Genomic DNA, 20,875 nt, shown 5'->3' with positions numbered 1-20,875 from the left:
AAAACTAGAGAAAAATAAGAAATCATTGTAAATATTCCGAGTGAGGTTTACCAATTTTGGACGCCGGCCTTAATGCAATGCTGGTTACACTACGAAATTAGTTACAACTCCAGAAGCCATCTCAAAACGGGAATGGTTTATAGAGGCCAGGGGTCTGGAAACGAGTGTGGAACTCGCCATGCCCTGTTGCCCTTGACTCACTGGCGCTGGTGGAAAGCATATGAACCACCTAAATCCCGGTTTGTTGCTTCCAGAAGTTCTCTAAACAAGTATCCAACACTGTAGAATAATTTGACCGTTTTCACCTCGGAAAAGTCTTCGGAAGTTATTGCAAGCTGCCGAGGATTGATATGAATTATGGGACACAGCCATTCACGTGATCAGTATCGGAAGGCGGTGACATCATACTGTAACTTTTTGTAACATTCTGGCTTATTTGGACTTACTAACTCAAAAAATACATATCCTTTCTTGCCAAGATGTCTTCCCTCTTCAGATCAGAGGAAATGACACTGGCTCAACTTTTTCTTCAAGCCGAGGCGGCTTATTCTTGTGTCAGTGAACTAGGAGAGCTGGTAAGTCGAACCACCAAACTTGCCGCCATGTTTGTTCCTTTCGCTCCCTTACGGTTACCAGTATATTTAAGAGCAAGGTTCATCTACTTTTTGTCTCAGATGCAGTATAGTTAGTTTGTTACCTCACACTCACGGTATTTTTTGGTTTCCATCCTTTTTTTCTTAGGGCCTTGTGCAGTTCCGAGATGTAAGTACCACGAAGATACATTGATCTTAAAATAGCCAGTGTTAGACATGAAATATTTTCTGTTTGTGTACTTCTTGTAGTAGTATACATACATACATACATAAAATTTATTTCCATTCGGATTTATAAATAGCACTAGATGTGCTAGTATCTCCTAACATATAACTGCAAAACAAATGACAATAAGTTTAAAATCGAAAGACTCTTGTAAAACCTCATATAAAAATGCTATTAATTATATATACTAATCCCCACTGATATATAACTCCTAATGGCACGTTTAAAAGCTGCTAGAGTGTCTGACATTCTTAATTCATCTGATAAACTATTCCATGCAGAGGCAGCAAGATACCTGAAAGAGTGAAGTCCAAAAGTTGTGGTCTTCACCGCTGGTATCTGTAATTTCCTTTTACCCCTTAAATCATATGCACTTTGACTGTGCTCTTTGAGAAGTGATGTGATATACCCAGGAGCCATGTTGTAAAGGCCTTTGTAAACCATAGTTAATAACAGTGATACCCATAGCCAAAATATTGAATTTTGTGAATATTCAGAGATGCTTTGGCCACTGCAGACAGATCTTCGAATCCTCACTTTCCCTTCTCAGAATAGACTAGCTTACTTAAAATTTGTGTTTGCAAGGATTTCATAAATCTCATACGATGACCTACGAAAGCTGGTTGTTAAAATGATAAAATGAATCCTGTATTTGTTTAATCGTGTGTTAAATGTTTGGAAAGAGTACCATAGAACTCCATACATTAATTATGCATTCCACTTCTTTGTCTTTCACGACAAAACTTTAAAAACAAAGTCTACTAGTCTGAATACATAATTAATGTTGGGGTTATATGATACTCTTGCCAAATGTTCTCATCATCCATCAGTTAAATCCAGATGTGAATGCCTTTCAACGAAAATTCGTCAATGAAGTCAGACGCTGCGAGGAGATGGAAAGGAAACTTCGTAAGTGAAACACTGTTATTCAAAGCAAAGACCAGAAGAATTTTAATTTTTCCTGTACTTGTATCAATACAAGTTTGTAATGATTAGTTCTTGAATGGATCTTTGGCATTTGGAAGCAGTTCCTGAACCCCTTTCACTCCCAAGATACAATTAGTAATTCTCCTTATTGTCTGCCATAGAATTCTTATGAGGCCAGATCAGAGAATTTGGTATTAGATCAACTAATAATCCCCTAATTGATATTTTTCTTTATTCTCCTTACTTGTCTGCTTGGTATTGTATTGATATTGTAAGGAGAAATTATGTCTTGGTCACTTGTGGGAGTTCAAGGGTAAACCCTTTCACTCCTGCAATGCTATCTCATTCGTAATTCTTGTTACTGCCTGCCATTCAATTCTCATAATGTTCATTCAGAGAATTTGGTATTTGATCAACTAATAATCCCTTCTACATCTATATCTTCATTAAAATACATCAGGAAAGTTGTTAGACATCACACCAACATTAAAAATACAAAAAGGATAAAATAATACTCGGAAATCTTAGTTTTAAAAGTCTCTACAGAGATGCTTTCAACAAATTTTTCGGAAGTTTGTTTTCCATGTCCTGAGGGTGTGTAATAATTTATATTTTTCTTTTTTATCTGATTGCTTGTCTGCTTGATGTTGTACTCGTATTGTTGGGAGAAATTCTCCCTGGTCACTCGTGGAAGTGAAATGCACAAGACTTTGCAATAGAAACTAACCTTTCACAGTACTTTTTTTACCGATAAGAGTGTTAATGAACAGTTTGGTTTGTTTCATCAGGATTTCTAAACAAGGAAATTGAAAAGGCTGATATCCAAGTTTCAGACACTGGAGAAAATCCAGAAGCCCCACAACCTCGAGAAATGATTGATCTTGAGGTAAGTGAAGAGGATATTGAATTGCCAAGTATAACTCTTCAAAGTCATATTAACTCTACACTCTAGCATCAGTACACATATTCTCTACACTGTTCCCTATACACTTCCAATGGTGCTGACAAGGAGAATTTGTCTAACAATCTAGAGCTTCTGAGTCTCGAGTTGATGATCATTTCCTCTATTCTCATGTCCTGAATGAGTGATTTGGGGGTGATGGTGTAAGGAGAAATTAGATGCTAGTCACTCTTAGGAGTTAAGAGGGTGAATATAGAAACATAAATTTAGTGAAGAGTACTGATCATAGTTCATCCATTTTTTTTGAAGGAACCTTTGTCTGATGTAATTATTGAATTTTTTAGGCCCAGTTTGAGCAGTTGGAAAATGAAATGAAAGATAGCAATGCAAATTATGAAGCACTCATGAAGAGCTTTCTGGAGCTGACAGAACTCAAACACATCCTTCGCAAGACGCAGACCTTCTTTGAAGAGGTGTGTTAAGCTGGCGCATTTATGTATTGATTGTATGTGTTCAAATCATGCAAGTGTGCATTCAACTATAGCTAATCAGTGTTAAGTGGACCAGGTTAAAAACTGAGGATGTTTGAAACATCTGCAGGAAATATTTGATATGGGTGGTCATTTCCTGTTACTAAGATTCTAAAGTGGCTTACGCTATCCACCATTAAATAACTTTCCAATAATTGAACAGTTTCAGCGTGAAGCAATAATTCAGTTCTATGTAGAGCCATGGTTCGTACAATCTTGAAAAGGTCTTGAATTTTAACGGTCATCTTGAAAAGTCCTTGAATTTGGTTAAGTCCTTGAAAAGTACTTGATTTCTGTAGTAGGTCATGAGAAGTCCTTGAAATTTAGCAACTTCTGTGCGCCTTAAGTATCGCTTTTCTGATAAATTAAACGATTTTGCTATAGAAAATTTGTCCACTAGTAACTACCAAAAAGCAAAAATAGTCAGTATAAAACGCGAGTGATACATGAAGCAAAGTTGGATCTGTGCCTCAATTGCATGCGCAAGGCCTCCGATGTGGGGTAGTCTGCCATGTGCTTTTGTTTTAAGGGGCAAGGTAAACATGTAGTGGTTTGGCTATGTTTTGGTTGATGAATTTTTCATTTCCCTTTGTTTTCAATTTAATTGAGCGATGGGCAAATGTGTATTAAATCGTAAATGGTTTCGATTAATGAATAAAACTTAGTCCTTGAAAACCAATTTTTGTCCTTGAAAAGTCCTTGAAAAGTTCTTGAATTTTGTTTGTCTGAAGTTGTACAAACCATGTAGAGCTGTGATTCATCTGAGAACTAAGGCAAGCTTACCTGGACAAAGTTAATATACCAAGCTTGGCATTGTGAAGAGTAAATTATTGTCTGGTGAAAGCAAAATTTTAGAAATTATTACCATCTTTCATGTCGTCACCCTGTATAGAAGTTTATTTTTCTTTTATTAACTATATAACCAAGACTAACTCCAAGTTGATGCTTACACAGGTTGCAGAATAGCGCTTTATACTAATGACGTCATGAAATTTTAGACCCCCCGCGTGACTCAGACAAACAAACTCCACTTCTTTGAGAGCTACAAGGGAAATGGCGAGTAGTTCGCTTATTCCCTTACAGTTCTGACCGAAGAGGACGGCGTTCCTGGCTCCAAATTTGAAAGAGAACCGGAAGAATACACTGTAGACCAGCTAAAACGGTGGTTAAAATGTAGGGGCTTAAAATTAAGCGGTAAACGAGAAGAACTTGTACAGACTGTGTGAGATGCGGGAATTATCACACCCTTGATCCGGCAATCGATCATGGAAAATGGTTTGCTGCCAAAGTTTTTCAAGAAAATTCTGATGTGAACAATGTAAAAAGGGGGTTGACAGGCCTACACGACTCCCCAGCGCGAGTTTAGAATAGCCTATTCAAAGTTTGGCTCTCACGAGCATGTTTTTGAGCGATCGCGCTCTTTTGTAAGATACGAGCGGCGGATTTTTGTATATTTCGCTCAATACTGATTGTGTTTCTATTAAATGCCAGTTCATGTAGTTTATGTAGTTAATGTTCAGGCAGTTGTCATTGAATAATTTCTGTTTCTTTGACGCTGAATTTTCTCTTTCTTTCGGTGCTTTCCTCTAAGGAGCATGTGCTCAACTTACTTGCGCTGGTCTTAGATTTGCCTTTAGTGGATCGGGAAATTCGGCTGTTGGACCTTTTTCGCCGGGCCAGTGAAGAGCACAAATATAACTTAAGTGTTTCTTGTTATGTTTTTCTCTGTAAAAAACTCATGCAAACAAGCCACCAGCCAACGCTTGCACTTTGCCATGTCTCGCGAAGGTTTTGGGAAAGGAATGAATACTTTCTTCCCTAATTCCGGTTCTGTCCTCGTGTACCGATTCACAAGAGCCAATACAAAAGACCAAACAATACACAATAGCTAACCGATAACTCCTAAACAAAGAAAGAACAATGGTAATTCCCTTGTGAACCGGTACACCAGGACAGAACCCTAATTCCTTTCACTCTTTGAGTGATTTTGGCCATTTATCTGCATATCTTGAGTCTGTCTTACACTCACCCCAACAACAGTGTTTGGTACCAACCATGCCCCTTCCTTTCAGAACGCCAAGTCATTTTTTGACGAAATATTCCGTCGTTTTGTTTTAATTTTACAGCTCTCGCTCATACATTTCCTTAAGCTGGTCGCAATGTTTGTCTGAGTCTGTGCGGGGGGTCTCATAGGTTATCACGTAGCAAAATCTATTTTTAGTAATAGTATAAAGCGCCATTAGGATATAAACGTGTATACAAACTTTTTTTGTTTCTTTGTATGCTAGAAAGAGCAAAAGGTGTTTCATTCTGTTAGTACTTCTCTTTTTTAATCTATAATAAGCATTTAGACTAGGCTAATGGATATAGAATTTTCTCCTACACAAAATATACTAATCAGCATTATAATTAGTATGATAATTTTTTTACTTGTGTAACCGTTAGTGATTTAAAGATAAAAACAAACACGAGACCTTTTTGCATGGACATGAAAGTGTTGACAAATAGATTTGTGTGGCTGTAAAGTGCACCTAAGGGTATATAGCATTAGAACATAGTATTGATGATTTTGATTAGGCCGAACTCCATGTGCATAATCAACAACAGATCCATGAACCGCAGGGCACTGATGATATGCAAGCTCTCCTTGGAGAGGAGCCAAGAGGAGGTGGTGCCGCTGCTACAGCAACTCAGTTGGGGTATGTTAGTAAGTTGATTTTCATGACTGACTCCAAAAGCAGCCAGGGGGAATGAAGTCGTGTGTTTTGTCTATATTGTAGTCAGTAGCTCTCTCCTTGATTTTGTCTAGTGAAATAGTTTTTCAGTAACTGATAAAGCTTTATCACTTATAATTATGTATTTTAAATAAAACATTGATTGACTATCAATGAGATTATATGTTGCTAACAAAACATGGCCCAGTTAGATGGCCCAGTCACCTTCAACTTTGTCTCTTTTTTTTTACTCACTACTCATTGCACATTTGATCCATCACTTGTCTAGTTTTGTAACAGGAGTTATAGCACGAGAACGAGTACCTTCCTTTGAACGTCTTCTGTGGCGTGCCTGCCGGGGAAATGTGTTCTTCAAACAGGCAGAAATAGAGACTCCTCTGGAAGATCCAAGCACTGGAGACCAAGTCAACAAGTGTGTCTTCATTATATTCTTTCAAGGAGACCAGCTCAAAAGCAGGGTGAAGAAGATTTGTGAGGGGTGAGAAAATTTTTGTTTTTTTTTTGGCTTATACAGTGTAATCTTTCAGGTGCGTGTGTTGATAGATGAGTATGGTTTCTTTATTATACTCTCATACAGAGTTGTTTGAGTCCTAGTGAGCCCTAATCTTGAGTTAATTATATCATACTGTAGAATCAAGATCTTATTTCAGACCATCTGGTAGGGTGCAAAAAAAAAAAATGGAATACTATGCAGAAATTTTGGGCAATATTATGCGGAAGGAGGTGACGATTATGCAAAAAAGATGCTAGACTATGCGGAAATTTTTAAAACTTTATAGACCACTTTCATAAATGGCTGTCGGCTTAATATTCTTTTGTTTAAATTTAAATTAGTCCTTCGGGCCTCACTTTGAGATAATGTATTCTTTTGAATTTTGTACTGGAGAACGAGGCCAGAAGGGCTAAATTAAATTTAAACAAAAGAATATTAATCCGGCCGCCATTTATGAAAGTGGTCTATAAAGTTGTTCCTTTGGCTTTTTCCAATGTATAAAATACATGTTAACGTCTTGCTGAGAATTTTAGTCCTTTATGACATATTTGACCTTTTGCTGCCATTCATGGACAGGTATGTCTTCGTTGAACACAGTTTTTTCATAATTTTCATTGTCGAGTTTGTCCGAAGCTTAGTAACCAGCCATTAAAATCGGATGAGGAAAACTGGACATCTGAAGTCGAAAATCAGTATTAAAACAAAAGTAGAACCCAGGCCCATCACTGGAAGATGCATGAAACGCCTGGCAGTTTAAAATTGTTTATGAAAGAAAGGCATGTTTTTGTCACTGTTTTGGGTGAATAACTTCTTCAAAATGACCAATCTTTTCGCTATTTTTACTTCTGAGGATGGTAAGCAGTTGCTTTCTCGCTTATTTGTAGAAATTTTCTAGTTTTATGCAGAAAAAATGCCCCAAGGATGCAGAGGATGTGGAAGTAGGCAAATTATGCAGATCTGCACCACCGCATCCTGTCAGATGCACTGTTATTTGGTGATTTGTATCCACTGCCACTTGGTTATTGGTTCAGCTAAAGCCTTTGACTTACTAAGGTTAATCAATGATAACCCAAATCTTCACCTTTTTCCTTTCAGATTCCGTGCCTCACTTTATCCTTGTCCAGATACTGCTGCTGAGAGGCGAGAAATGGCCATTGGAGTGAACACAAGAATTGAAGATCTGCAAACAGTGAGTAACAAATGCTAGCAGTGTTTGTCCAATATGCTGAAACTCAATCAAGGGATGTGTTATTGATGTCAGGCTTCACTGAAAGGTGATTTTAGCTAACTGTTGTGTGGTTTTTCTCACATTTTACAGGTACTGAATGAAACGCGTGACCATCGCCATCGATTGTTGATGACTGTAGCAAAGAACATAAACCACTGGTTTATCAAGGTAATCACAATTATAACTGCATAAGGTTTCAACCCTCAGCACCTTAGCAGGAGCATGTATATTCTCCAGACTGTTCTTTAAACATTTTCTCAAGGTGCTGACAAGGAGGATGTATTTCACAATCCAGAGCTTCTTTAGTTAATGATCATTTTCTTTCTTCTCATGACCTCAATGTGTGATTCAGGGGTGACATTGTAAGGAGATATTAGATGATAATAATTCTTAAGGGTCAAAGGGCTGACTCCCAATGATAGGCCAAAAAGTGTGGGTAGTCTTGAGTTAACCAAACTAATGACCAACAGAAACCCCTTATGATTTTATATGTTTGCTGTGATTTTAGGGAGGACAGCTTTTGAATGTGGTACTTATGCCGGTCCCAAGTGGGACCAACACTTGAGGTCTTAAAATAATTGAGAAGAATTTGCTACCTTTCTATAACATCAAGAAATGGTTACATATTCTAGTCTTCTCAGATAGGGACAAATAAATGGAGGTCCTGTCTCCTGCAGGGTTGGGGTAGGAGATGTTAATTTCCCACATACGAGGTTACTGTGTGGTGGATGTCCTCCCTGGGGTGGGATGGTGGATACAAAGGGGTTAGGTGTCAATTTGGATGAAAGTCCTGTTCCTTTCTCCTGCCATTCCCGTGGCAAATGAATTAAATTCTAAATTAAATTCTAAATTCTAAGTGGGTATTGTCAGAACCAAACATCTTATTAGAAATTTAGATTATTATTTTGTGATTTGATTTTCCATTGTTAGGTAAAAAAGATCAAGGCAATTTATCACACAATGAACATGTTCAACCTGGATGTCACTCAGAAATGTCTTATTGCTGAGTGTTGGTGTCCAGTAAGTGACTTGGATAAAATTCAGCAAGCATTGCGGCGAGGTACTGAACGCAGTGGTGCTGCTATACCATCTATTCTGAATCGCATGGCCACTCGCCAGGAGCCTCCAACTTTCAACAGGACCAACAAGTTTACCCAGGGGTTTCAAGCCATTGTAGATGCCTATGGAGTAGCAAACTATCAGGAAGTTAATCCAGGTACTATAAGAAAAATGTAATGATGTGATCAATGTTTCTTTTTATTGTGATGTAAATATGGTAATTTAATTTTATTAAAAGAGGTAGTTCTCACATTGAGATGTATTTCTGTTTTATTTTGCCAGCCTTGTTTACAGTCATTACATTTCCATTCCTGTTTGCGGTCATGTTTGGAGACTGTGGTCATGGTTTGATCATGTTCCTGTTTGCTCTCTGGCTGGTTGTGAATGAAAAGAAACTAGCTGCCTACAAAGAAGGAGGAGAGGTAGATTTGATTTCAGTTAAAGATAACATTTTAGAATTTTGTGAGATGCTATGTTATTAAATAAACTTTGTGGTGTACATAGAATGGTTAGGGTGCTGGACTGTGGGTCAAGTGGTCCAGGTTGAAGATTTGGCGGGGTGATTGTGTTGTGATGGTGGTCACCTTACTCTCTCAGTACTTTCCTCCACGAGGGAACTGTTAGTAAAGCCAGATAAAATGTTGGGCTGGGTAACCTGGAATGGACTAGCATCCCATCTAGAAAGAGTAGCTGTACTTCTATTTGCCTTCTTGCACAGAAACCATAATAATGTCTAGCTGCATGGACTGCCCAACTCCAGGGCTGACTTAAGCTTTGCTTAACCCTTGAGCTCCCATGAGCGACCAAGACAGAGTTTCTCCTTGCATTATCAATACAATATCAAACGGACAAGTGATGAGTACAAAGGAAAAGGTGGATCCAATACCAAATTTTCCCAAGTGATATGATACAAATTATAGGACTGACATGTCTGTTTAGTCTGTTTACGAGCCTAGTGGCCCATTAGGCCGGTGCTTAACTCTGGTTTCTGTAGCATGAAGCGACTAGGAGTATTTCTACTCCCCCTGGATGGGATACCAGTCTATCGCAGGGTTACCCCCAGCATTAAATTGCTGGTACCCATTTATACACCTGGGTGAAGAGAGGCACTGTGAGAGTAAGGTGTCTTACCTAAGAACACAACGCAATGTCCCGGCTGGGGCTCAAACCCGTACCACTCAATCCAGAGTCGAGTGCACTAACCACAGGGCCACTGCGCCTCCACATTGGACTGACATGAGAGAGAGTTAATTACTCATAAGAGATTAGGATTTAAAACATAGCTAGCAGAGCTGCGTAATCAAATTCAGTATACGTAAGCATGCTCAAAATCCTGATAGTGCACACTGATAGCATGAGCAAATTGCTTCCCCAGAATTTTTTTTTTCTCGCGAGCAGCTATCGTTAGGGCAGGGAAAAATAATATATTTCTCCACAATAATGGATACAAACAGGGACTCAGCCTACTAGTCCCAAAACGAAGACAACTTTTCAACCTTTTCCCTCGGGCTAGAGTCCTTAAATGAGGCAGAAAAAGAGAAAAACGACTCGGCATCAGCGCCGTCATGATTCGCTTCAGTTGATTTTGTTGTCCATTTTTTGCATTGGATTTGATGCAGAATTCCACCGGCTATGTTCTAAAACAATTGGTTCATGCTTTTAGCAGTGCACTATTAAGTTATGGAGCACGTGGGAAGTTTGGAGAGCACTCAAGAAGCTAGAGTTGCCCTTGGCTATTGCCTCGGGCAACTCTTGTGCTTCTTTCGTGCTCTCCAAACTTCCCGCGTGCTCCATAACTCCATAGTGATGCTAAAGCAGGAACCAATTGTTAATGAATGTAGGTAGTTTTTGGAAGGGGACTGTCTGAGGATGTCAAAGGAAACTTTCAGCAGCAGAAGTTTTTATCATTTGTTTGCTATTAAGCAATTGAAAAAGAGCAAATTTGTGCTTTCAAGGAAAAGTCACAGAATGTTCCCGGACAAAATTTGATGCAGAACCAAGTTAGTTCACAGATCTAGAATTTCATGTCATAAATTGTAGTTGTTTTTTGTCTTCAGATGTTTGATACAATTTTTGAGGGACGCTACATCATCATGCTTATGGGACTGTTTGCAGTCTACACTGGTCTTATTTACAATGACTGTTTTTCCAAGTCCTTCAACATCTTTGGTACAGCCTGGGATCTAAGTGAAGACTGGAATCCCATCAAGTGCGTACGGAGTGTTTTTTATCAACCCTAAAAATACAACTCATGCATCATTAAATTAATGAGTGTCCCTTCTTGCAACTATAATCATCTTCTATTTTACAGTAAAAAACCTGGGAATAAGCTGCATCCACAGATAGGCTGTACCCTGAATTTAGTAGCCCAAATTTTGGAAAAAAGGGTTTTTGAAAGAAATCGAAAGAAATCCAGAGTCCAGTCTTGAGAAGTCTTCTTCATCCACTGTTCATCAAATATACACTCACTATTAACATTGCAATGGAAAATACTTGAGTCTTAACCACAATTTTAGCAATTGAATATAATGAACATCGTTTCTACCAACTTTGACATAAAATTATGATTACTCTTTTTCTGGCATTTGTTGAGAGGAGTTTCTTCATTCTCGCAACAAGAATGTGACCGGAACATTCGAAGCTTGTATCCAGGCATTAGATTGGATGCGTCAGCATTCACGACACTTTTTTCAAATGTTCCCACAGACAAGCTGCACCCCCAATTTCTAGTGACAATATTTGGAAAAAAAGTGTGGCTTATCCATGGGCTTTTACAGTAGTTTGATTTTGTACTCTGTCTTTTTTGTATATGTCTGATATCCCTTTGTTTCTCTAGCAAAAAAGCTTTAGATGGTTATGCGGAAAACAAAGAGGTTATAGTTGATCCAGAGCACACATACCGTGGGGTGCCTTACTTCTTTGGTATTGACCCAGTAAGTATTGTCTTCATGTGTTGTTTATGCTGTTTTCAGGGCTTGACACTAACTTTTCAACGTACTAGCCAATTGGCTAGTGACATCTTAGATGTTTTTAGATGTTACGACAATTTCACTTTGTTTGCTTGCCAAACTGGCTAGTGGAAATTGAAAACCACTAGCCAAAACTGAATTTCTACTAGTCTGTGGCTAGTGGGCTACCATTAGTGTCGAGCCCTGTGTGTGATAAGTTGTGGCTAGTGGGCTACCATTAGTGTTGAGCCCTGTGTTTTTGCAATTTTATCATTGTTAGCTCCACATCTTTCTAGTGGTTGTCAGCATGAACATGTATGATGGGGCACACTAACTTTTCAACTTACTAGCCAAGTGGCTAGTGGCAACTTAGATGTCACGACAATTCCAGTATGTTTACTAGCCAAAGTGGTTAGTGGAAATTGAAAACCACGAGCCAAAACTAAATTTCTACAAGTCTGTGGCCAGTTGGTTACTGTAAGTGTCAAGCCCTGTATGATAATGGAACTAGGAAAATCACTACAACCTTTAACAAGCTGATCAAGGAAATTTATACACGAGTTATTTTGGGTCCAGTGGTCGTCAAAAATTCTTGAGACAGTTATTAGAAAATGAAAAAAATTTTCAAGCCATCCTTCGTGGGATCTTGTTGTAAATAGGGGGATGAGTTCTTCAAACACAATTTGCCTCTATATCCTTGGTCACCTGAGTATTAATTTTAGCCTTGAGAATTTCTAGAAACAAATGCCAGCCATACTGCTCACTCCATACCAGGGTGTGTAATCAGAGTGTTTGTAGCTTTGTCATGTAGCTTGAATCATCATGTAGCTTGAAATACTGTAATAAAATTCAACATTGTTTGATAAAGGAAACGGAAACTGAAGAAGAAGAGCACAATTGGATTTATTTCAGTTTATAATTTAAATCTTGAAACCTCTAGGGTAGTTGTGACTGTTCGACTAAGATTAAGGCATGAATTGTGTTCATTGAAATACACAGGCCATAGCAGGTTGATCTTGTGAACTAGCAGTTTGTAATTGGTTATTCATTTGTTTATTTGATCATTAATGTGATGTCCTTAATTTAATTTTCAGATCTGGCAAATAGCCACTAACAAACTGACTTTCACCAATTCATTTAAAATGAAGCTGTCCATCGTGTTTGGTGTGACACATATGATGTTTGGTGTTTGCCTGAGTTTCTTCAATCATGGGTAAACACTGAAATGATTGTAATCCTTTTGCCCCTAAGAGTGACTAGCGTGCAGTTTCCCCATATACTGTCATCTCCAAATCACACATTTAGGTCATGAGAATTAAGGAAATAATCAGCAAGGAAAGAGGGTTTGGATTATTAAACAAATCCTGTTTGTCAGCACCTTAGGAAATGTATAGAGAGCAGTACAGTACGGAGATTATTCACACTTGTGTTCAGGGTTGTCCCTGAGTGCTGGCTGCTGGCAAAATCGGCTGGATAAAAAAATGACAACCACCAGCTGCTTTTTTGGCTAGTTATTGCTTGGTAAAGCACAACAGGCACTTTTGAGGTTTCACACTTACAATTGTTCACCTCCTTTGAGCCTCCTCACCTGGAATTTCAGCCAGCAGCGTAATTTTTGGGCGGTAACCCTGGATGTTAGGGTGTAAAGGTTACTGTAATTAAGTTGTTAAACACAAAATACAGTTGTAGTACTCAGGTGTGCTGCAACACTTAACATGTCTTGACTGTTTGTTAACTTCTTTTTATTTGTCTCTGCAGGCACTTCAACAAACCTCTGAATATCTACACAGAGTTTATACCTCAGGTTGATTGTTTTGTCTGAGTAACATTAGTAAGAGTCACTTAGAATTAGTAAGAATAACTTTTTTGTTTCTAGCAAAGTAATATCTTAGTATGTTTTCAGTTGAAGCATGCAACAATCATTCTATGGTGCTTACAAACTACTGCAACATACTGCACTCTTTGTCATTGATGAATGAGATTATATTGGTTGATGGCTTGAAAGCCAACATTTTGTTCCTAAGGCAGCATTTTAAGAAAAAAAAATTAAACCAATCAGTTGAAAAACACAAAACCAGGTGTTACAGGGTGACGTACATTTTATGATGTTTTTAGGTGTTTTTATTGTTTTAACTCAAAAGTTTTCATCGGCTCCTGGTGGTACAATTTTTTTTTTAACACTGCAATTTTTGTGGTTTTCATCTTAAATTTGATTGAAATGTAAGTATGCCCTTAAATACTTTTAGAAGTGTTTTTCATGTTGTGATCCACATAATTTTTATATTTTCCGATGTTCCTCTTTCTAGGTTCTATTTTTGTTTTGCATCTTTGGTTACCTGGTCATTTTGATCTTCTACAAGTGGATTGCCATCAGTGTTCAATCTAAGAGTGTAAGTGTTTTAAAATTCTCAGAGCTTAATCAGTGAACTGAACTTACTATAAGAGTGTTCATAGATGTTTTTCTGCTTACTTCTTTCTTACTTCTGTTTGGGAAGAAGTTTTGAGATACACATGTATGTGTTAGATTTCCAGCCTCTAAGTTATTGATTGCTAAAGAGGTGTTTGTTGGGATTGAAGAGCAGGAAATTTAACAGAGAGGCTTTCAGTGCAATATTCTCTTTTCAGGCAGTAGCTGGTGAAAATTATTGCCTGTAGTACTTGCTTTAACTGCCTAGAATTGCTTTTATATCTTCAAAATTTAACATGTAAAAGGATTGCTCAACCAGTTTGAAAATTTCTCTTGCCTGTCTTGCTTAAAACAAGAGAACTGTGCCAGGGTTAAAAAAAACTGTAATGAGGAATGTACTTAAGGGTAAAATCCTGTTAACTTAAAATGTCAGAGGAAATGGAGTTTAAGTTTGCCAATTGCAAATGACGGAATGTTCTTTGAGGTAAATGGTTTTAAGGTTGAATTAGCAGAAAGTGTGAGGTACCCATGTTCTACTAGAGATGGAAGCTAGGCTGGAGTGGTATTGTAGCTGAATTTAAAAACAGGACATGATTGAAATGAGTTACATTTGAATTCTTTTTAAACAATCTAAATGAGGGATCCAGTATGGCTTACAGTGATTTTTGTTTGCTTGGTTTTTCTATTTCTCTTAGTATCCAAGTTTGCTGTTGGCACTCATCAACATGTTTCTTAAATTTGGAGGTTCTATCCACGATTCTGAGCTCCTCTTCCCGGGACAGGTATGACTTTAAGCCAGACAAGGAAAGAGATAATATTTGTCAACCACCCCTTGTGATTTAGGATAGGTGTTTGTAGGGCATAGAAGATTGGAGAAGTTTGTATAAATCTACATTGTACCAGTGTTCCCTCACAAACACTGCATTCTGATTGGCACATTATCTATTCTGTGATGTAAAGCATGTACATGTAGGATGTGGCATTGTTTGATGAAAAAAAAAGGGTCTGTTTTGTTTTTAAGTTTTGATGGAGCAGTAGAATTATACTAAAAGAATGAGATAATGGGCTCTGGATTATAATGCATGTTATTAAAAACTGGATCATTGGATAATGCAATTCAAGACTTTTTATTGGCTCAGCCATTATGGTATGTGAGCCAATATACTGTAATCTAATATCTATGCATTGTAACATCCAGTTTCTTCTTACAAAGTAAAGTCCAGAAGATTTGTCTAATATCTGGGGGGTGTTTTATTTTAATAAAAACAATTATTATAAACTTGATCATTCGATAATGCAATTCAAGGCTTTTTATTGGCTTAGCCATTATGGTATATGAGCCAATATACCATAATCTACAAATATGGTAAGCATATGCATCAGCTTAAAATTAAAAGAAGCTAAAAAATTTAATAAAATCTAATTTAATTTAATGTTTTTAATAAAACAATTATTCCACTCGCGCTTGTTGGATATGAGATGATTATAGCCAACTCGGCGCTAAGCGCCTCGGCTATCTATCATCTCATATCCAACGCGCGCTTGTGGAATAATTGTTAATTAATCCACTCGTGCTTGTTGGATATGAGATGACTATAGCCAACACAGCACTATGCGCCTTATTGGCTATCTATCATCTCATATCCAACGCATGCTCTTCGAATAATTGTTAAATAGGTGATGGGGTTTTTTCCCTTGATAACTCTCACAGGATTGAAATTTTTAATTAGCTCAAAGTAATCAACCATGAGGAATATTCTCCAGCTACTACCTTTCCTAATGAAAACCCTGTTTAGGAAGTAAGAGGTCTACTGGGTGTTTCTCCAGTGCAAGTGTTAAGGGTGAATTGTAGAGTGCTGTACTAATTTGTGCAGGATTAGCACCCTCTACAATCAGATAGTTTTGCCTGTCTTTGCAATGTTCTTTTTATTTTGTACAGCTATAAGGTATGCCTTTATGTAAACAATAATATCAGTTGGGCTTTGCTTGTCCATATGAGAGGAAAATATTTTGAATCAGAGAAGCGGAATGGAAACTTAAAACACAACTGTAGACCTGCTAGAAAAAAAAAAAAAAAAAAGGGAATGTCTCTAAGTTCCTTCAGTAAAAAGGAAAGCATTACTGTGTCTAATCCAATCAGTATTTGTTCTGTAATCTTATCAGATTGTTCTTTGCTTTCACTACAGGCTGCCATCCAGCCAATACTAGTTGTCATAGCCGTACTGTGTGTACCTTGGATGCTCTTGGTGAAGCCTTTCTATCTTCGACACCAACACAAAGTGGCTGAAGCACAAGTAAGTCTAAGATTGGTTGCTGTACTGAAGCCATGTGTTTTAGTCAGAAGTACCTTATTTATTCCAGTTTATATGATAGGCTGAGTCATACATGCATTTTGATTGGTTCTTCATGATCTTTTAAAGGAAAGATGTATAAATGACATCACTTGAAACAACATTTTGCATTGTTATAGTGAAAAACAAATGGATTCCATGTTGCTGTAGGTCTATTCAGGGATAGATCACAGCGCACGTTAAAATGTAGTCAGAACAATATTGACACGATTGGCTCCACTCCATGTGCCAATTGTTTGTTCTTACTGTATTCCTACGTCTTATGTGATCTCTTACGGAACAGACACGTGGCAACATAGAATCAATTTTTAATTAGATGCAATTGCTATCTACATTTACAAGTGAGTATAAAAATTAAAATGGAATTCTGATGTTAAAGAACCTACTAGTTACAACACTGTTGTGCCCTTAGGGTTTCCAGAGGCTGAGGTCTAGCAGCCCTCCTCCATCGATGGTGCAGGTTGAAGAGGTAGGAAGGGACTCTGATGTGGTCCATCATGATGGCCAGGCTCAAGCTGAAATGCATGATGATGTTCATGAGGAGGTGAGGCTGCTGTCAGTTAAATCTGGCCTCTGCTCCTGGTGACTTTAAAGACTAAAGTGCTGAAAATGTGTAGAGGGTGGTGGGAAAAGAGGCTTTTTTACTTTAGTATGTAACCATATGTCTGATTCTGAGCATTGTCAGGGTTCTCCCTAAATTTTGGAGTAGGAGGAGAATAAAATGGAGTAGCCGGAGAATAAAATGGAGTAGCCGGCAGCGGAATTTATAATGGTAGGCAAGTGCCTTCCATGCGCCTCTGGTGCAAGGGGAGGATATTAGAGGAGGGAAAAGCTTGGAGAAGTGCATTTTGGTGCATTTTTAAAGATGATTGTGCCACTGATTATAGAACTTTTATTTAACCACATATACATTTATGTATACAGAGTATGTTGTCTTATATATGTAGATTGCTTTTCGTCAGTAACCGCTGCCTCTCAATCTGAGCTTGTTTCGTTTGCTGAACGTTTGAGCAATGTCTGCAGCCAGATTCAAGCATTGGTGTGGTGAAATTCTTGACGAAACTTTCAAGTTTATTCAGTCAAAAACATTTGTGGACACTTGGCTCTCTAAAGAAAACTTTATTTATTTCGGAATATATTTACCCAAGGGGAAGTAGGCGTCGCAAATGGTAAAGTTGCCGTTGGATGCAAAACAAAGTATTTTTATATTATTATTTGGATCTGGGTAGCCGGCATGCCCAAGACGACTAGCCAGTGATTTTCCCCAGTCGCTGGGCTTATGGAGATCTCTGATTGTACTACTTAATAGTTTCAGATTTGAGGCAATACATTGTTTTCAGTGGTTTTTACTCCATTCCTTTTCCATGTTGGCCCCAAAACCATTTTGGCATGGTGGTGAGAGTGCTTACTTTCCACCACTGTAGCCTGGGTGTGATTTCTGAACCTGACATACACGTGGGTTAAGTTTGTTGTTGGTTCTTGTCCTACAAGGGTTTTTTCTCCAGATTCTCAGATTTTCCTCCCTTCATGAAAGCTGACACGCCAAATTCGAATTCAACCTGGAAACAGTGGACAGGAAGAGCCACCTTGTGGAATGTCTGCTGGTTAATTCCCATTATTTCCCATTCCTATTAAAACCCCACATTTTTTGGGGAGTGGTCAATTCTGTAATTGAGTGATGTACTGTTGAACTTCGAGTAAGCCAATTAAAACAGAACTTAGAAAAGCTGTTTTTATAATTCTGTCTTTCTCATCTTTTTTTCTTCCATCTAGTTTGATTTTGGGGAAGTATTTGTACATCAGGCCATTCATACCATTGAATACTGCCTGGGCTGTATCTCAAACACAGCCTCTTATTTGCGACTGTGGGCCCTCAGTTTGGCGCATGCAGGTTAGTGATTGCATTAAGCTTCAATTAAAGTCCTGCAAGTTTTAAGAAAGATTTTGCATTGGAGTCCTGTTGGCTCAAACTTCAAATCTTGAACTCAGTTGTATTTCTAAAGTACCTTCCACCATGTCTCTCTGAAAAAATTAATATTGTTGAAATAGTTCCACCGTTGATATCCTAAACCTCTTATATCTTGAGAAGCATTAACTATGCTTAAATCATAGATGTGAATAGTTTTACTGACCACATGTACCTCTCTCTTTTCAGAGCTGTCTGAAGTGTTATGGAACATGGTGTTGCATTTGGCTCTGTCTTTCAAGGGAGGACTAGGAGTGGTTGCTTCCTTTGCTTTGTTTTCGTTTTGGGCGGGTGAGTGTATTTAGTGGTTGTTTGGCAGGGTCTTTGTTGTTCAAATTTAATAATTTTAAAAAGATCCCTATAATAGTAAGTCCTTTGTCAGTTCCCCCAGTGAGTGAGAACTTGAACCATCCACAGTTGACATTGAGTATGGGTGGTTGTCATTAAGTGCTAGCTTCCAGTTAAATTAGCCTTCTGAGAAAGAGCTGATTGCCAGCTGGATTTTGGCCTGCGATTACCTTTTGAAGGGCAGCAAACAGTACTGTTTTAAAGTGATGCATGCACATTAGTTTTGTTCACTACTGAAATGCATGTTCCCAAAGAAAAGGCATCAGTGCGACTATAATAAGTGAAGGAATTTAAAAAAATCTTGTTTTGAGGATTTGTTTGCCATGGCCTCTTTTCTTGTCTTGCATTTTCATCTTTACTTTCCTGTGAAGGAGTTGAGAAAAATTGAAACAAAATGATTTAGCCTGATCTCTCATTGTGCTGACTTAGTTTACTCTTCACCAACAGACTATTTCCATAACTACAACCCTGAGTATGTTGCATTAACTGAAGTTTCTGGTGTTAACTGAATATTGTGGGGTTTTTTTTTCTAGTACTCACTGTTGCCATTCTTTTGATTATGGAGGGTCTATCAGCCTTCTTGCATGCTCTACGTCTCCATTGGTAAGTTTCTAACATTATTTCAAGTGAAGCAAAATTTTCAACATGTTTGTTGGCTCAGAGCTTGTCAATCAATCCCAAAACAATAAAGTTGAATGTTAGAGGAGTTTTAGATCTCGGGCTGCCTATTCCCTGTAGTCTCAGGAAAATGTTGATGGAGTATAGTGGGTATACTGTGGTTAATTCTCTCACTGCCGGGATCTCATTAGTAATTCTCCTTACCTTCTGGCATGTACAATTCTTATAATGTGAGTATGGAGAATTTGGTATTAGATCAACTAATATTCCCTAAAAAATGATATTTTTCTTTATTCTCCTAACTTGTCTGCTTGATATTGTATTGATATTGTAAGGAGAAATTCTGTCTTGGTCACTTGTGGGAGTTAAAGGGTTGAGTGGCTCAATGGTGTAGAAGCTCAGTGCAAGACAGTCAAACATACCATCCTTAGAATGTGTGTCACATTCTCTTTGGCACCGATGGATTCAACCAATATCTTTATAAACGTTGTCAACTAGTTTGCATGTGATATTAGAGTAAATATTAATGTGTTAAGGGCCCAAATTATTGGGTTTTAACTTTGATTGCTTGGCCACCAACTCAAAGTATTTATGTCTACCACCTTACCAGTATGTGCTTCTGTACTCTACCTAGATTTCTAATTCCAAGTAAATAAATGTGATGGTTAACACAAGAATGCTAGCTTATCTATACCTCAACTTTTTTTTTGCTACAAAACCAAAGGCATTTTTGCACATAATTCAAGTTCTAGTATTGATCTGTCTGGTTTTTGTCTTTGTAGGGTTGAGTTCCAGAGCAAATTCTATCAAGGAACAGGCTACAAGTTTCAGCCATTTTCTTTCAAGTTAATAATAAGTGGTCAGCTTGAGGAATGATTTGACTGGGCAGCTTTTTGAAGTGTTGTTTTAGAGACAAGTTTAATTTTGGCTTAAAATAATTTTGTAGAAGTTAATCTTGGTAATAATTATCTTCATCAAAATAATCTCGGGATGGTAAAAAACTGACCTGACTTTACATTTCTTATGGTAGTGAAAATGTGAACTTGAGTGACAATTTTTTTTTCTCTTTTGGCATCATATCCTGCATGTTCACCTCCCTAATGATCACCAATGATCTTGCAAGGAGGAATTACCTGCTACTCACTTTTTGGGGTTGAAGGGTTAAGTTTTGAAGATGATTGAAAATTGATTTTAGGTGGACTGATTGTTGGTTGATCTGAGGATTGTTTTTGTTAATTGGAAGGAGTGGGGATAAATAAAACCTGTTTTCTATTGCATGGTTGTAGTTAATTTGCTTTCCTGGAATGTTTGTTGTAAGGCTTTGCACACTTGTACATCATCCATCCCTCGCCATGATGAGCTCAAGTAAAAGCCATGATGCACACTATGTTATCAGTAGATGGGGAGGAAAATTTAATAGAAGGCTCTGAAACTGCCACATTGCCAAACAGACTTGTGTGATTCTTTGAGGAGAAAAAAAATGTTTCTAACAATGAACATTTATAAAATAATGGAGATACTATAAGTGGGCCTGATTGGTCAAAA

General features: G+C 37.8%; 1 protein-coding gene across 3 annotated transcripts; it reads left to right on the top strand.

The window, feature by feature from the left end:
• Nucleotides 1-229: 229 nt before the first annotated feature.
• On the top strand, nt 230-20,607 carry LOC111333729 (V-type proton ATPase 116 kDa subunit a 1). Of its 3 annotated transcripts, none has more exons than XM_022939371.2 (23): nt 230-575; nt 742-762; nt 1,650-1,728; nt 2,535-2,632; nt 2,992-3,120; nt 5,800-5,876; nt 6,181-6,390; nt 7,501-7,594; nt 7,724-7,801; nt 8,564-8,849; nt 8,975-9,114; nt 10,750-10,901; nt 11,529-11,625; nt 12,735-12,853; nt 13,399-13,444; nt 13,947-14,030; nt 14,743-14,829; nt 16,234-16,341; nt 16,811-16,942; nt 18,172-18,289; nt 18,554-18,655; nt 19,246-19,315; nt 20,113-20,607. In XM_022939371.2, exons 1-23 carry the CDS (start codon nt 480-482, stop codon nt 20,204-20,206), a joined length of 2,517 nt encoding a protein of 838 aa, XP_022795106.1. In that variant the 5' UTR covers nt 230-479; the 3' UTR covers nt 20,207-20,607. The 3 variants fall into 3 exon arrangements, with proteins under 3 accessions (XP_022795106.1, XP_022795103.1, XP_022795094.1); XM_022939368.2 differs by having other exon boundaries at nt 5,785-5,876; XM_022939359.2 differs by having other exon boundaries at nt 231-575; nt 5,755-5,876.
• The last annotated feature ends 268 nt before the right edge of the window (nt 20,608-20,875 follow it).

This window comes from Stylophora pistillata, chromosome 12 (genome assembly GCF_964205215.1).
Source record: "Stylophora pistillata chromosome 12, jaStyPist1.2, whole genome shotgun sequence".
Classification (NCBI taxonomy): domain Eukaryota; kingdom Metazoa; phylum Cnidaria; class Anthozoa; order Scleractinia; family Pocilloporidae; genus Stylophora; species Stylophora pistillata.
The sequence above is the reverse complement of the archived record's forward strand: the minus strand, read 5'-3'. Positions and strand labels throughout refer to the sequence as shown.

What these genes read in the sequence shown, in the direction of transcription:
- LOC111333729 (XM_022939359.2), top strand. Translation starts at nt 480, where the DNA reads ATGTCTTCCCTCTTCAGATCAGAGGAAATGACACTGGCTCAACTTTTT. An exon ending in TCAGTGAACTAGGAGAGCTG is followed by an intron (nt 576 to 741) that starts GTAAGTCGAACC and finishes TTTTTTTCTTAG; the next exon opens with GGCCTTGTGCAGTTCCGAGA. An exon ending in GGAGATGGAAAGGAAACTTC is followed by an intron (nt 1,729 to 2,534) that starts GTAAGTGAAACA and finishes TTGTTTCATCAG; the next exon opens with GATTTCTAAACAAGGAAATT.